Below are 16,210 nucleotides of genomic sequence, written 5' to 3' on the forward strand. Positions count from 1 at the left end.
CAGGGGTTTATAAATATCCCTGCTAAACCTGTAGACAGGCTCCCTGCTCCAGTGGGGCTATTCCAGTCCTGACACTCAATCCACATGGGTCATCAACCACCTCGGCGAATGCCCAGACAGACAAATCCAGCCAGACAAATCTGGCATGTCCACACGCCCAGTCTGCTCAGCCTGGCGCTCCCTGCCTGCCCGCCCCTGCCTGCCCGCGGTGCTGCCTGCCCTGGGGCTGGGGGCTGCTGGCCACAACTCCCCGCAAAGCTGCGGCCACGCACGGCGTCAGCTGCTGGCATGGCCACGCAGACAGTGCTGGAGGTGCGGGTGGGACTGGAGGGACAGAAAAATCCCCTTTTGTCACAGTTCGTTGGCTGCTTTAGGGCACCCCAGCCACCAGCAGCGGCTGGCCAAGAAGCAGCGTTTGCACTCAAAGTGCTTGCAAGCAAACCTGCAGCGTTCCTGGGCAGGAGGCTTCTAGGGGTAAAAAAGCAAGCTTGGTCAAAATAAAATATGATATCCTGCAGTATTTATGGCGCACGCAGCGGTGTCAGTCAGGCCCATCAGCAGAGCCTCTGGCGGGCTGCTTTTATTTGCCGCAGCTGAGATGGTGAAGGGAAGATCCTGCCTCTCAGTAAACCTGGAAAACGTGCTGGAAGGACATGGAGACACAGCACAGTCCAAGATGCTGAGGGGAGGACCAGCAGGAATGGAGCGTGGCCATGCTACCACGAAACACGGACATGTGCCTCAGACAAGCAGCAGAAGGAAACGCAACTCACAGCATCGCCAGACACTCCTAATTCTTATCACAGCTTGGCCTCACATCTCCAGCAATTCCATCCGTGAGCACCACGCTCTCAGGCACAGGAACTGTTCTGCTCACGGCTTAATGCAGCCACTCTGGGATGGAGTGTACTAATGCCTTTATCACTCACAGCAAAGCGATGGAGACAGGCACAACCGAAACTCAAAGAAAACTCCAGCTGAAGATGAAAAGCTGATTTAATTAGAATGAGACAATGCAATTTCCTAGCTGACCAGAACACCGGAGACAGCCAAGTTGAAGCAAGACCTGGCTGAAGCTTCAGTGAAACTAGAGTCACAGAATATGCAGTTTCACCAGATTCATAGTGCTCTGAGAAACTGTGACAAGCTTGTTTGAAAAGTGTGAAAGAGTCTTGGAAATGTCAAAGGATTTCAGCACCTTCTGGAGGCTGCTGAAGCAACTGGATATTTCATTTGGGAGATGCTCATTTCATTCTTTCTTGTACTATGTGATAGTAAGTTGCTTGCTTGTAACTTGAGTGCGTTTGTAGTTTTTATATCTGTTGCAGGAGCAGTGACTATAATTGTGCCCTTCACAGAGATTGGGAAGTTTAAAATAAATACTTAGCCAATATTTTGAGAAACGTGCAGAAGAAAACCATAACATAATGTTTTTTCCCGTGACATACCATGTTTTTTCCACTCGCTGTGGAAAAAACTGCCTCCCCTGGTCCCGTGGCATTCATTTGTCAGGATCACCCAGTAGCTTCAGTCTCGCCTACCTGCCGAAGTGCAGAGAGAAAGTGCACAGCGTTGGAAAACACCGGGCACGGCATGAGCTAACCAATCCTGCCGTGAGTGCGGGGCGGGAAGGACTAGAAGACATTTCCTTAGCCCTGAGCTGCTGTACCATACTGCAAGTGGCACCAGCAAAGCAATTTTTACCTCTCAGTTCCCCAGGTTTTCTATTTAGAAACAAGTGGCGGAGGACACGTGCACCCGGAGCTCGGCGTAACGCTCAATGTCCAGCAACTATTGCTGCAAAGCCGCACACATGCACCTCGCCCGTGCTCAGCTCTCAAAATTGGGATCCTCAGCTGGATGACGGTCAGCAGGACCAGCCAGCAAAACTGTAGTAAAAGTTTGCAACTTTCCCACAGGCTACTCCGATGCTTCTCACTGTCTATTCCAGCTACTCCTCAGCTCCTCTGCTGCTATGGAGAGCCTTGCGTTTCTACTTGCTTGAATCACAGCCCATCCAGCCCAGGGCGACAGGTTTTGCAAATACGGAGACCATCCCTTTGCTAAATCTACCAACCAAGGTCCAGCCGGGAGGGGAAAGCCTTAATGTGAAAAGCCAAGAGAAAATACACTGCAGTTAAATGAAAAAAAAAAAAAAAAAAAAAAAAAAAAAGAGGAAAGAAACAGAAAAAAGGCGTTTCTAAAAAAAACTACATTACCCACAATTCACGGCCATGTGGGAGGAAATGCTGGGTTTTTTTGCGAAGGAGGTTTAGCTTCAACAGCTGCAGTTTAAAAGCGAAATACAGGGGGAGGGATGGGACTGGGCGAAGGAGGGAGGACCGGGAGGCGGGGGGGGTCTCGGCCCCGCTGCTGGTCCCTCCGCCGGGCTGGCCGGGGCGGGGGAGCCGCTGTCATGCCGTGGCGGGGGGGGGGGGTGTGGGGGGGGTGTCCCCTGCCCGGGCAGCCGGCGGGGGCACGGAGAGACGAGGAGCGAGTTTCTGCAAAGTTTAACCCGGTTGCCTTTTTGATGCTGCTGCTGCGGCGACGAGCGGAGCGGGAGCCCCCCCGCACCCCCCTGCTCCACCGGCGAGGCTGAGACCCGGCGCCGTGCCCGTGTGCATGAATGTATTGCGAGAGAGGAAGCTTGCGGCAGCCGGGGGGCGGAGGCACCGATCCTGCTCCTCTCACCTCCCCGGGCATCTAGCAGGGAGGCGAAGGGGGAAAAAAAAAAAAAATACAGCGAGAAAAGGAGCCTCCCCCCCCCCCCCCCCCCCCCGCCGCACCTCGCCCCCGCGCAGCGCAGGGGAGCCCGGCGCTGCTCCCCGCCGCCGCGGGATGCTGTGACGCCCCGCAGGACCCACGCGTGTGCGGGGCAGCCCCGCCGCCCGCCCATGAGCCCCGCCGGGTGAGCCCCTGCGGGAGCGGCAGCGGGAGGAGGAGGAGGAGGAGGAGGAAGGTCGGACGCCCCTGCGGAGACCTGCTCGCCGAGGAGGAGGAGGAGGAGGAGGAGGAGGAGGAGGAAGAGCAGCCGCGGGGTCGGCGCCCCCCGGGCCGGTGCGTGGCGGCGGGATGGCACGGGCGGTGGTTCCGCGGCGCTGAGCGGGCGCGGAGCGGCGCGGCCGCGGGCGCGGAGCGGGGGAGGTTCGCCGCCGCCGCCTCCTGCCCCGCTGCGCAGCCCCCGGAGCCCGCCGGCGTGACCAGGACCTCCGCTTTATTCTTGATGGTTTCGGCTATTTCTAAGGAAGGGAAAAAAAAAAAAAATATCCCCAAAGCCCTGACATCGCTAGCGGAGCAGCCTCCAAAATCGGAGATTTGGCTACTTTTTGCATTTTTCCACCCGTCGTTTCTTTCTGTTATTATTGTAATTTTGTGCGAAAGGAAGTTATGAACAACTGCAAGTCAGGAAGTGGAAATCCACACCGGTTGTGACAAGCTGGGGCTAAAAACTATTTCATTATTTATATAGATGTGTCTATCAACATTCTGCTTTTCATCCAAAGAATAAAGGGAAATACCGGCTAGTCCTATGTTTGACGGTGAATGACAGACCGCATCTGAGGAAAGGAAGGACTAAATATATCAGCTAAGAACACCACCGTTATTTATTGAACTCAAGAGACCTTTTTTTTTAACCCAAAGACTGTTTGAGCGAGAGATTTAATGGGTCATTAAAAGGGGAAAAAAAAAAATTTAAAGGCCCTTTTGCTTCTGAAGTGCAGCTAACCTCAAAAATAGGAGCAGTACTTGTAAAACAGATATTCAAATTAAGGCTTTACATGATGAATTTTCTATCCTATGGATATCAGCTTTGAGATTACAAACCAAGAAGATCTGTAATTGATCTAGCACCAGATAATTTCAATGCCTAATATTCCCCAGGATTGCTGGAGTACCCTAGGAGCTGCGTCGGACTGTACTCGGGTTATGCCATGGGCTGTATTCAGAGTATTAGCTGCAAATCCAAAGTTTTCCGGGAAAGTATTTCAGTGATTGAAGTCAAAGCCTCCATCGATCCCATTCCCACCAGCATCGACGAGTCCTCCAGCGTGGTCCTGCGCTACCGGACCCCTCACTTCCGAGCCTCTGCACAAGTGTTGGTGCCCCCCATTCCCAAGAAGGAGACCTGGATTGTGGGCTGGATCCAGGCTTGCAGCCACATGGAATTTTACAATCATTACGGGGAACAGGGAATGTAAGTATTTCCAAGAGCGCGTGCGGGTGCGTTTGCCTAGCGGGAGGAAAGAGAGGGAGGGCCGTGGCCTGGCTGGGAAGTGCTGGGTTAAACCAAAAATTATAATCCCGTTGGTTTGATTTTAAAGCCCAGTTCTTCTGTAACTTAACAGGACTTTATCATATGTTTAAAATATAGGAGAGCTTGTCCCTGCCCTTTCAAAGAAGTGGGTCATCTCCTCCTCTAATAGGAATGTGCCCAAGCCCTAACCAAAACCCACTCGTTCTGCTGGGCGCCCAGAACCAATCCTGTATTTCCCAACAGCTTTTGAGCAGCACTGGAGATCCTGAAATCCCAGGGCAGCCCTGCTGCCGCAGGCACCCCTGTTTGGAGACGTGGTTTACACGAGGGGTTCCCCCTGACCGCCAGCTCTTCTCTTCAGCATCCCTCCCCATCCCTTTCGGGGTAAAACTGTGCGCTGCCAAGCCCCAGGGAAACCTGAGGGCTGACACTTGTGGCACGGTGCCGTCCCCAGCGTGCTGTACTGCTGCTGCAGTGGGCCAGGGCTGGGAGCTCAGTAGCCCACCAGCTCTGGGAGCAGACTTGAACGTCACAGGAGGAATCCTGCTTGCTTTGCCCATGGTAGCAGGCAGCCTCCAGGGAAAGAACGAGCTGGATTTAACCCACTGATCATTAAACCCTTTGTATTACCTTGGAGCAGGGTGAAAATATCACATTATCCCTCCTTTTGGGTAATGTGAGAGTGGGAGTATATAGGTATATTTGCAAGGTAAGGGGAATCTAGGGGCCGTTTGCACACCAAAAACCCCCGTGTTACTGGTCAGACAGTCATAGTGAGACAGGAATGAGTCAAAGTAAAATGCCACCTCCCTACTGAGAAAAGTCATCTCTTCCTGGTCCCCCACCAGTTTGTTCACCAAACGTTGTTGCAGGCTTTGGCCCGTAGTTTAAATCAGCGACAGCACCCAGTCTCCAAATGCCTGCACAGAACAGCAATTCTGCAACTCACGGTGCTGGGCAGCCCCAGGTGCAGCCTCCTGGTGCAGCAGAAATCTGTCTGTCCAGTCACGGGCACAAAACCTGACCGCAGAGCCCGGTGTTGGCACATGATTTGGTGGCTGGAGGCGCTGATGCTGCCCAGTCTCTGGTGGCAAGGGAGAAGGGATGGAAAGGTCAGGTCTAAGCAACGCCCCCGTCTGCTCATCCAAAGTGCCCTGTGTGCAGGGGATGCTGGCTCAGCCCCTCAAGGGTCATTCTGGGTGGCTTAAAAAATGCTGAGGGAGGGTGGGAACACGGAGTAGGGCTGGAGAGCAGGACAAACTCTGACTTAATGCAGTGCCTTCCTGAAGGCCTGAACCTCTGCACGCACACCCCGGCCCTTCTTCCCTCCTTCTGCCCGTAAGCCCAAATGAGGGCACGGGTTCGGCACCTCCGGCATAAGGCACATACGCGTTGTAAGATGTGGACCCGAGGGAAGGGCATGCCGAGGAGCAGCTGTAAGTCACAGACTGTCCCCCCCTTCTGTCCCAACGTCCCCTCTCTGCTCAAGCAGAAAGTGCCTGGAGTAGCAAACTAGCATCTGACAAACACCAGCAGTGAGGCTCAGCAAAGGAGAAGACCAGCTTACCTTGGTTTTAAAAGTACTTCCAACAGGCCTGAAATCTGCAGGCTTTTTGGCTCCAACAATATCTTTAGCAAAGACAATTTGTTGTTCAGATGTTCCCAATTCCAGGCCTTTGGGATTTGCATGTGTAATTCTCAGGCTCATTTAGAAATCCTGTCTTTAGCGACCAGCTGCAAAGGAAAACAGAAAAGTCCACTGTATATAAATACAGCTCACATCCACGGAAATAAAGAGGACTGGGCAGAGAGCTATTCTGCCAGTGCTGCTGTGGGCTGCAGACCTCGATGTGTCCTTTTATTTCTCTGCACCTGAGTTTCCCTGTGTTTAAAATGAGGATTTGGTACAGTCTTCCCTTGCTGGAATGCTTTGAGACCAAAAAAAAAAAAAAAAAAGTTGTATCTACAATCTAAGTGCTGTAAACAGGTAGTCAGAATTAAACACTGCAGCTATGCAGGAGAGCTATTAGCCAGAAAATCATGGCAACAAAGATTTTTCCCTAGGAGGTTCACTGACATTTAACTGATATAAAAAGAGTTACCCAAACAGAAGTAGGAATTGGTCTGCTCCTCCACTCTCTTTCTATAGACCCGTCACCATCTGAAAGCTATAAATAAAGGCGTTTGGGAGGAAAGGCCTCCTTCAATGCCATTGAAACATGGTCCTGAAGACCTTTATAGAGAGACAGGACACAAACCTAGCTGAAAGGATGGGCCAAGCCTTTAGCTGGTGTAACTCAAAGTAATCCCACTGACCTCCACGGAGCTGCACTGATTTATGCCAACAGAGTATTTCTCCCAACTTTCCATGATGAAGAGGGACTACTGCAACACAGGTATTTTTAATCACTCTGGTGACAGGCAAACAGAAAACTCCAAATAATCAACAATCAGTTGGTCAACCAGAGCATCAGTACTTAGAGCAGGCTTTGGATTAACGTTTCAGTTTTATGCTCTGGAGTTGTTAGCTGTGTATAAGCTGGCCATTGAGGACAGAAACAGCTGAGAAATACTGGAGCAGATGGAGCTGTGCATAACGCTTCTGTAGGGATGTTAGCTACAGAGGGGATAATTTAGACACAGGCGTTTAAAGCAGCACTGTCAATTTTGAGGCTTAGATGCTGCATTTTTAAATGTAAAGGAAAATAATTAGAGCTCAGATAACACATCAATGCTGGCATTATTTTACGTGTAAGTCAGTAGATGCTGCTGGGATCGTGAAAACCCCCAGCATGAGGATGTGGGTGTGCTCTCTGACCCCACTCCGTGCAGAACTGGGCCCCACGGCTGGCATTGCTGCTCCCCCCCACCCCGAGCAGGGCTTTACCCTGCGCCCGCAGGGAAGGATGCCACTGTGCAGTGGGAGGCGTCAGGATCAGGCCACAGAGCTCCGACCTGTGCAGGAGCAGCTGGACCAGGTCCCTCCTGCTGGAATGTACTGGGGGGATGCTGGTTTCTGCGCCTGGTCGTGCAGCACCTGGTGGGACCCATGTGAGCGGCTGGGCAATGCCGGAATGGCATTATCCAGCCTTGTTTCTTCATCTCCATGGAGATGTGCGAGAAGCAGTGCAGATGGAGATATGCAAAACGGAGAGATAAATAAATTGGAGTTTGAATACGATCAGCCGAGAATCTGGAGAAGTTTCAGGTAGATATTTCTCCCCTGGAGGACCCAATGGGGCAGCTGGGCAGCATTACATCATCACTTTACATTACCAGGCATCTCTCTTGTGAGATTAAATCTTCTGTGCCCTGCAGCAGAGACACAATGAACTCGAGAAATCAACTTGTCAAGAGAATAAACCCCCGGTCCTTGGGAGGAAAAACACAATCCAAAACAGATTCACTAAAGAAAAAAAAAGATTATCCTTTCCATGGGAAGTGAGGGGGGGCTCCATGGGAATTTACCCCTCCAGGGGTTTAGAGGAAAAGGCTTTGCTGCCCTTGTGTGGCCCCTGTCCCTTACCCGTGCTGTGAGCACGCACCTTAGCCCAGTTAAATAAGTTATCCAGTCTGACTTGAGCCTGCTCAGCTAAAGCAGCAGCAATCCATCCCTTTTTCTTAATACCAGTTTTCTGCTAGTTTTACTCCCTCAACCAGAGTGCATCAGACATCGCTGGCAGTTCAAGCGACGAGGCAGGAACGTGCAGCTGGAGGATGGGGGGCAGAGGGACCACAGCAGCATGGCTCTCACAGCTGGGGAGCATCTTAAATTCCCTTCCTGTTTGCTACAACCCTGGCTCGAATAGCTTGATGTGCTGGTGTAGGTGAGAGAGGCACTGTACAGGACAATTTAAAATTAAACAGCTCTGACTGTCAGGTTTTCTTTCTTTCAGCTAGTCACCAGCACAGGCGCAGTGGTAGAGGGAGGCAGGTAGGAGCAGGGATGTGAGATACCCGAGCTGGCTTTTCACTGCGCCCACACATCGCCCTGGTACCTGCACCGAGCACAGTCTGTGTCTGAGCGGGGCTCCTCTGCCTCAGGGAGCTGGTGAAGAGGAAGGGTGTTGGAAAGCACAAGGTTATGCAAGTCCATCTGGCCTGTGACTAATTAGGAGCTGGCTTTAAGGAATTGGGGCTGAGGATGCAATAGTGCCTGATGCCTGTCTGAAAAGGTTAACTGAATGCATCCATGTCACTGCTGGGTGCAGAGGGCTGGAGGCTGTGCGCTGGGGTTTGCTGTCACTGCACAGGCCACTGCAGTGATTGCGTTGGTTTGTGTGGCGGGGCAGCCATCTGGAGGGCTCGGGGTAAGCTGAGGGCTTCGTTACGTGTGACAGAATAGGAAGAAATGTATCTGAATGAGGAATAGGAGGCTAAAACCTACATAAAGCTGCTTGGCTGTCAGCAGCAAGGCTACAGTTGTGCCACAAGAAATAGCTCAGAGTTCCTTCTCCTGGTAGCAAGAAGACATTTGTTAAGAGAGGTTTGTTGGCAGCTCCAATCTCTAGCAATGCCCATACTGGCTCTGAAGGTTTCACAAGTAGCAGAAACAAGCTTGTCAGTATTACGAGCCAGAATCTACTGATTTTGGAGCTGATCAGCTACAGTGAATCCATGAAACCAGATAGGCTGGTTTCTTTTCGTGCCTCTTCCCTGCTATTGTCAGCAAAATGTTTACTGGGCACTTTCTGGTCTTCCCTTGGCTCGGCACCACCACAGAAAAATGCTGATGCAGCCAAAGATCATTCCACAGTGTTCTTTCCAAAATCATCCAATAGGCTAGTTGTTGGCATATTATTTAACATGGACACACTATGCAAGCAAAGGCTACCAGGCTGGCTGGCACAGAGACTTTGCTCTAGCAGCAGGCGAGGGGCAACCACCAGCAGCAGCACCCATCGTGCAGCCTCTGCTTTTGCTCCAGTCATGGGATCTTCATAAGGCCTCATTTTTCTTCTTGTTACTAAGCTGCACAGATAAAGCGTGATGGTTTTGAAACCCCAGGGTTAACCACACATGCTAGAATTAGGCACAGCGTGCTCAACGAAGAAACACAGGCCAGTGTCTCCTTCCCCATTCCTGCCCACGCCTTTTCATAAGCAGGGTGCACTTCTGAGCCACCCTGAGCGCAGCCACACTGCTCACAAACACGCTCGGCTTTGTGGTGGGGTTTCTCAGGCTCTGCAGGCAGCATCCTGCCTTCAGTGACCTCCCCGGGCCCTGACACAGTTCCACCTTTTTGCTCTCATTAAAACTCTGGGCAAATTCTGAAAAGGTCCTGAAATTCTGTACTGGTCTGGGGTCAGATACACCTATTAGGAATGAAGATGGGGACAAGCAGTTTCTGAGCATCCTCTACCAGATTCTCCTGCCATTTGCCCACCAGCCTCTGATCTGAGTAGGCTGGAGTGACCCAGGGTGGGGTTATCAGCCTCTTGTAGTACCTCAGGTCCCGGCTTGACACCTCGGTACCCACAGAGATGCTGTGCTTGCACCTTAGCACCAGACCTGTCACAGGCTAAACCTCTAGGAAACTGTCACATCTCACTTCCAGGTGACAGCCAAGTCACCTGGGCCACTGTCTGAATGGAAAGTACCCTAAACCACCCGATGAAAGGGAGAGAAAGAACCCCCAGATGGTGTTTCAGAGTTGGGCTGTGGTGGGGGGCTGTAGGGCACGACCTCGGCTTACCTGGCTGCCGAGGGCTGAGTTCATCCAGCATCCCCAGAGCCCTTCCCTGCTCAGCTGTCCCTGAAGGGCGCAGGGGATGGTGAGCCAGGATGAGTCCGGTTTAACGAGCAGAGCGTATAAACATCTCTCCAGTGGGTGGGGGTCCTGGCAGGACTGCTCAGGGATCTCATTTTGGCTGCCTTCGCTAAAAATTTTCTTCCAGGGAAAGGACTCCCTCTGCCTGCTGGCTACGAGCTGAGGAGGGAGGATTGCTGCAGCTGTGGTGCTGTAGCTGACAGCAGCCCGTAAGTCTGTGCGAGGAGATGGCACACTTGCATAACCCCTGGTCCTGCTGCTCGGAGCATCCCTGCATCCCCGGAGCAGCCTCGTCCTGCCTTGCCCTTAACCTCTCAGACCATCTGACCTGCAAACCAGCCGCCTCCCGCATGGTGTGGCCCTTCGCCCAACGCCTGCCACAGCACAGGGGGGGGATTTTTGCTGGGACCCCCCTCCACTGGCATGAAAAAAGATAAACGAGATCTTTAAATCCCCCATGGTATTTTCTAGCTACAGCCAGACATTTACAGCTAACCGCTGACTGATCCAGCGGTTACAAACATGGAGGCACTTCACGGTCATTAACTAATTAACAATCAGAACAGCCTTGTGAGATGGTCACATTAGTCCTGGCCAGTGGAGAGGAGCAGCTTGTCCCAAAGCTGCGTCAGAGCTGGCCAGGCCTGATGCCTTCCCCCCCCCCGCCCGCACCCAGCACAGCCCCCGCTTCAGTCAAGGGGCTATTTTAAGCGGCAGCCCCGGACTTACTGGTGGCTGGGACAGTGACCCTGACCAGCCTCAGCGTGTCCCCTCTGTCTCCCTCCCAAGATAAACCACGTCCCGCGGCACAGCCCGCAGCGGGGAGCCGCGGGGCTTGGGGGGCTGGGGCACAGCTCAGCATCCCGGCCCCACGACGGGGTCAAGTGCAAATGCCACGCTGGGAGCGAGCTGCTGCCACACGGCCCCTTCTGACACCTTGACGGCGGGGACAGCGTCTCTGGGTGGCGGGGAGGGCTGATTCGTAAGCAAGAGGGAGAAGGTACATTAGAGCCACCTCTACCAGCCTGGTTTTTAAGAGAATGTCATTGATACACGTTCACTGAGCACATGGTCTCTGGTTATGCCATCTTACTGCCTTTACTTTGCAAATATCCAACCCTTTTCCTGAGACATTTACAGGAGTTTGCTTCCATTGGCAAATCTAATCTTAAAAATTAAATTGGAAGATAATAAAAAAAAAAAAAAAATCCAAGTTGTGCATCAGCATTACAAGGTGACAGAGGACCATTTTCACTTACTTTCTTGCTAGAAGGGCTGACCTTTTTGTCAGCCTCGCAAGCAGAGCACACAGTGCACAGACGACCGGCTCAGGCAGTTTTACAAGCTGGTGACCTCGGTTTCTCTGATTACTGTAACACCATCCCCAGCCCCGAGCCTGCTGTGCAGCCTTTGAACCGGGTCCTTCCTGGGGCTGGAGAGGGATGGGTTACACTGCCAGCGCCAGGCAGACAGCGGGGAGGGACGGTGGCTTCTCCAGAGAGAAAGTGAGTGTTTGCAGGTAGGGACTAAGAAGAAAGAACAGAATGGGGCAGTAGGAAGCTTTATGGTCCAGTTGAGTCCTTGATCTTCTTCTGCTTAGGTTTTCTGCCACCTCAGCCCCAGGGCCAGCTCTGAGCTTGCCCATTCTTGTGCCAACATGGGACATTTTGTGCTATTGAGAGGAAGAAACTCAGCCCCTAAGCCCTGCTCTCGCTGGCACAAGAGTTGAGATCCTGAACGCGGTGCTGGAGCGAGTCCTTGTGTTCAGCCATGCTCAGGCAGCCAAGGAGCTGCGGGAAGACACCTGCAGCACTGGATTTTCTCCACCACTGGAGCTTTCCTGAGCACCTGCCCTTTGCAGCCTTACCTTATTTTGAACCACTCCAGGTAGCCACCATTTCCTGCAAGGAAAGCCCTGGCCCTGCAGGGTGATGGTGCCTCAGTGGTGTTTAACAGCAGGACAGACTGCCACGTCCTGGAAATCTGCAGACATACTTTTAATGACAGGGATGAGCTTTTGCAGCAGGATGGCTTGAAAGGCACAAATTCCAGTAAAAGCTAAAGGGGGAATGCATTCACAACTACTTCCTCTCCTTCCTTGAAATCCAGCATGTTTCTAAACTAATTAATTAATGCAATATCCATAATTTGTTGTTGATTACGGCAGGTCAAGTTGGGAGCTTCCGGATCTACTGGACGGTAAAATCCAGGCCATCAGTGACTCAGATGGAGTGAACTACCCCTGGTATGGAAACACGACAGAAACCTGCACCATCGTGGGTCCCACAAAGAAGGAGTCCAAGTTCAACATCAGCATGAACGACAACTTTTACCCGAGCGTGACGTGGGCAGTGCCCGTCAGCGAGAGCAACGTGGCCAAACTCACAAGCATTCACCGGGATCAAAGCTTCACCACCTGGCTGGTGGCAACCAACACGGCTACCAACGAAATGGTGACCTTGCAGACTATCAAATGGCGCATGAGGCTGGGCATCGAGGTGAATCCCAGCAGACCCTTGGGGCAGCGTGCCAAGCTGCAGGAGCCCTCTGCTCAAGAGCAGCCCCAGGTCCTTAGCAAGAATGAGCCAATACCACCCAGTGCCCTTGTCAAACCCAATGCCAATGATGCTCAGGTACTCATGTGGAGGCCAAAGGATGGACCACCACTCGTGGTGATACCTCCAAAACATCGATAATATAAACCTGGCGTCCCGGCACTGAAAGGGAGAAAAAAAAAAAAAAACCAAACCAACAAACAATGAAGCAAAACAATCACTTAGGTATTAGAATACACATGTATAATCTGAGCAAAATCAAAATGCACTTTTTATTCATTCAACAAATGCAACCATTCTACCTTCTCCCATTGGGACGGATTTCACTGTGCTAAAGCTAAAGAGGAGACCTTTGACTGGGGTCTGTCTCATCACTGGATTCCTAAGGGAAGAAACTAACACTGATGTCTACCCGTATAGCTATTTTTTTTTCCTTCCCTACTTGAGTTACTGTTTGAACTTCAGTCTCATTAGCTTGTCCAGACTGCCCAGAACAATAAGAACATTTTATTTGGGATTTTGTCTTTTTTTTTTTTTTTTTTCTTTCTTTTTAGTTGAGAATGAAACAAGTTCCTGGAGCAAAAAGTTGACTATTTAAGATAAGGATGATTTTTTTTTTTTTAAGCTGCAAGGTTCTGAGTTGCAAATCCAAGTCATGCGGCCTTATGTAGACTTTGCTTTGCATTGCCAAACTTTTGCCTTAAAGCTACGTTTGAAAAAAAAAAAAAAAAAACAAACCACAACAAAAATACCACCAGGCAGAATGTCCTTTCTACACAATTTCTGGGAGAAAGTTTTGGACCAAGGAATAGATTGTCAGTGTGTCATGGGCTGATGGATGAAAAGGGCATGAAATTGGAAGAAGTGTTCTAAAAAGAAAGTCTTCCTGGTTTTAAAACCTGGAATAAGGAAGCATGGAAATAATCTCATTTTCTAAGCAATGCAAATAATAAACCTGCTGTAGGATGTCTCTTGAGTGGGAGCTACTAGGCCATCTCCCTGCTTCACAGAAGGGGTAGCAAGCAAGCCTGCACTGTTTACACTTGTGATCTCAGTCTCCCATTAGCATTATAATATGGGATAATCTGACAGCTGGAATTGTGGCCCTGGGAGTCAACATAATTTGAGAGGGGGAGGATGTCCCACTGGGCAGATGTTTGCCCAGCTAGCCCACGGTCTCACCTTCTTGTGGCGTAAGAGCCCATGGCTCATGCAGCAGCTGTTGTTGGGTGAAGCTCTGCTGCCCCGTTTTCCCGTGAAATCCAAATGATGGTGCTGTAAGAAGAACAGATATAAAAAGGATCCTTCTGAAGTCGTTGGAGATGCATGGGTGTAAGCGAGGGCAGATCTTATCTACTGAGTCTACCCAGCAATATCCATAATTCAGGAACAGCCACGTCTGAAAATAACAGGCGCCCATTCCTAACAAACACTAGAAGCAAAAGCTATGAAAAACTCTCTTCTTCCCATGATAACAAATCACATTGGGGTTAGTAGATCGTTTTCTTCCAGATGACCTCGTGATCTACACGACTGTCAGGAATAGGGTACAGACAGGACCCCGGGGGGGTGATTCTGTGCCCATCTGGTTGTGGCACAAACATCTGTGTAGCAAAGGGTAATGTGTGAGAAGGTACAAGCAGGGCAACACCTGAGCCTTGGGTGTAGATCCTCCAGTGAGTAAGGTGGATTTGAAGCAGGAGGTGGAACCAGTAGGTTTTAATAAGGAGCTTGTCCAGATGGCTTCAGAGATAACCAGCTGCACTTCTGCGGAGGAAGGCGGCGCAGAGGAGCCGTGTGAATGAAGGGGGGGGCACAGTTTGCCGGCAGAGGAAGTTCTGCAACAGAGGTGGCATCTGGAGGGCAGGGCACAGGATGGGGCGCGGAGGATCTGCTCTCTTGCTCTAGCACATGGCCTGAGGCAGATCACTTCCCCTTCCCTCTGCAGCTCCTTCCCCTAGATAACATTTCTTCCCCTTATTAACAATCTGCCTCAAGAGCTAGGACTGAAGAGAGCTCAGCGTGCCAGATACAAGCCTGGCCCTGCTGAGCTGGTCTGAACAGGTCTCACAACCACACACATGCTGCTCAAAAGGGCTCTCCCCTTGGAGAGACACCAATTAGCTGCTATTGCCATCTTCATCTTCCACACGGGACATTACCAGCAAGAAATTCTCCTTCCTCGCTTCTCCAAAGCCACACCATCTACTTCAGCAACAAGTTCAATGTCACCACATGCCTGGGGAAAGCACACCCAGAAGATACGCCCCCCCCCCCCCATGACAGTCTCAAACCAGCAAACAAGGATCCTGGGTCCCTGCAACCGTACCCCCATTTCCAGGGGAGACCACCCTCCTCCACGCACTGGTTTTCAGAGATGCTCAGCCACAGAGCTGCTTTCTTCAGCCGGCAGATCTCTGAGGGAGGAAGTCCAGCATTACAAGCAGCTTGCAAAAGAATGGACTGCATCAAACCCAAATCCATGAGCCAAAGGTTGCCCAAATCCAGGCTTTGGGACTATAAAGGATGAAGCTAGGGAGACTTTGACTTGCACAGTCACTCTCTGTATTAAACTCCATTTTCTTACATGGATACAGATCCTAACCACAGCTCTACTGGCACAGGCCTTTGGGACTTGTCTGTATTTTCTCCTAGGCAATACACGCAGAAGAGGACAAAATGCGAGCTGCGGGTGAATAGCTGATAACAATTGCACACATCTCGGCTATCGCTTAGATGCATTTCTGGGCAGTCCCACGGGTGGGAGCAGAAGGGGTATTTATGTCTGGTATTCACTTTGTCTCCAGGTGCTGAGTACTTACAGTTCTCACTGATGTCAGCATGGGTCAAAGGAACCGTACCCAGTTGTCTTAATTAGCTGCACGAAGGAATTCCACGGAAAGATTTCTTCTCAGTCACCAAAAACCACATTCAGGGAACACCTATGTCCTTTTCCACTTAGCTTTGTGTTGGACTTAGTCTCCCAGTGCATTAAGTCAATCTGGTTCCTCCTAATCCCTCTACCTGGTGGACTTGGATGCATCCATGCAATTTGACAGTAACCTCCTGGCTAATTCGTCCTGTTGCACTGAACAGACCCAGCTAAGCAGCAAATACGAAATTCAGATTTCACGTTGGGGTCAGCTTTGCATGGACTACTCCCTTCCCAAAGAATGCCTTTATCCCGTGCCTAGGTTGAAACGAGCCCCTCCACCTCCATTTGTATCACCAGACACGGCACAGAAAAGTGATGCTGCCTCTTCTGAGATTTCATGCGTTGTGATTAAAAGTGATGTTTTTCCAATGCTGCTTCATTACAAAACTGACGGGGACAGATCGAATATAAAATAAACAGTGGCTGGAAGTAACAGGTGCTACAGACATCGCTACCGCTACAGTTGGTTAATAGCCATATGGTTAGAGTGGGGATGGTGGGGTCCCTGTGGGGACTTGGATGTCTGGGGACCTGGGGCATCCTGCACCAAGTAAGGTGGTAAATAAGCAGCGATAAATAAAGCTCCTTCTCTGGCAGCTTTTCGCAGAACCAGGAATGTACAAAGGATGCTCTGGGAAGGCGATGGGGCACCGACACGGGATGCGGACATGAGCTTGTCCCTGCCTCACCTCTCC

The 16,210-nt window shown here is 51.1% G+C and overlaps 1 protein-coding gene and 2 long non-coding RNA genes across 3 annotated transcripts; 1 reads left to right on the plus strand and 2 right to left on the minus strand.

Moving 5' to 3' along the window:
• Positions 1-978: 978 nt before the first annotated feature.
• On the minus strand, positions 979-1,543 carry LOC141968542 (uncharacterized). The gene is made up of 2 exons (XR_012634897.1): positions 1,449-1,543; positions 979-1,350 (listed from the first exon to the last, which is right to left on the minus strand). It is a non-coding gene; the product is annotated as an uncharacterized LOC141968542 (long non-coding RNA).
• Positions 1,544-2,766: 1,223 nt separating this feature from the next.
• Positions 2,767-15,885, plus strand: FAM78A (family with sequence similarity 78 member A). The gene is made up of 2 exons (XM_074923336.1): positions 2,767-4,195; positions 12,193-15,885. The coding sequence occupies exons 1-2, from the start codon at positions 3,933-3,935 to the stop codon at positions 12,719-12,721; spliced, it is 792 nt and encodes a 263-aa protein (XP_074779437.1). The 5' UTR covers positions 2,767-3,932; the 3' UTR covers positions 12,722-15,885.
• On the minus strand, positions 4,191-6,474 carry LOC141968551 (uncharacterized). The gene is made up of 3 exons (XR_012634899.1): positions 6,358-6,474; positions 5,823-5,989; positions 4,191-5,339 (listed from the first exon to the last, which is right to left on the minus strand). It is a non-coding gene; the product is annotated as an uncharacterized LOC141968551 (long non-coding RNA).
• Positions 15,886-16,210: the final 325 nt, after the last annotated feature.

The sequence above is a fragment of the Athene noctua genome, chromosome 20, assembly GCF_965140245.1.
Source record: "Athene noctua chromosome 20, bAthNoc1.hap1.1, whole genome shotgun sequence".
NCBI lineage: Eukaryota > Metazoa > Chordata > Aves > Strigiformes > Strigidae > Athene > Athene noctua.

What these genes read in the sequence shown, in the direction of transcription:
- FAM78A (XM_074923336.1), top strand. Translation starts at nt 3,933, where the DNA reads ATGGGCTGTATTCAGAGTATTAGCTGCAAATCCAAAGTTTTCCGGGAA. An exon ending in CATTACGGGGAACAGGGAAT is followed by an intron (nt 4,196 to 12,192) that starts GTAAGTATTTCC and finishes TGATTACGGCAG; the next exon opens with GTCAAGTTGGGAGCTTCCGG.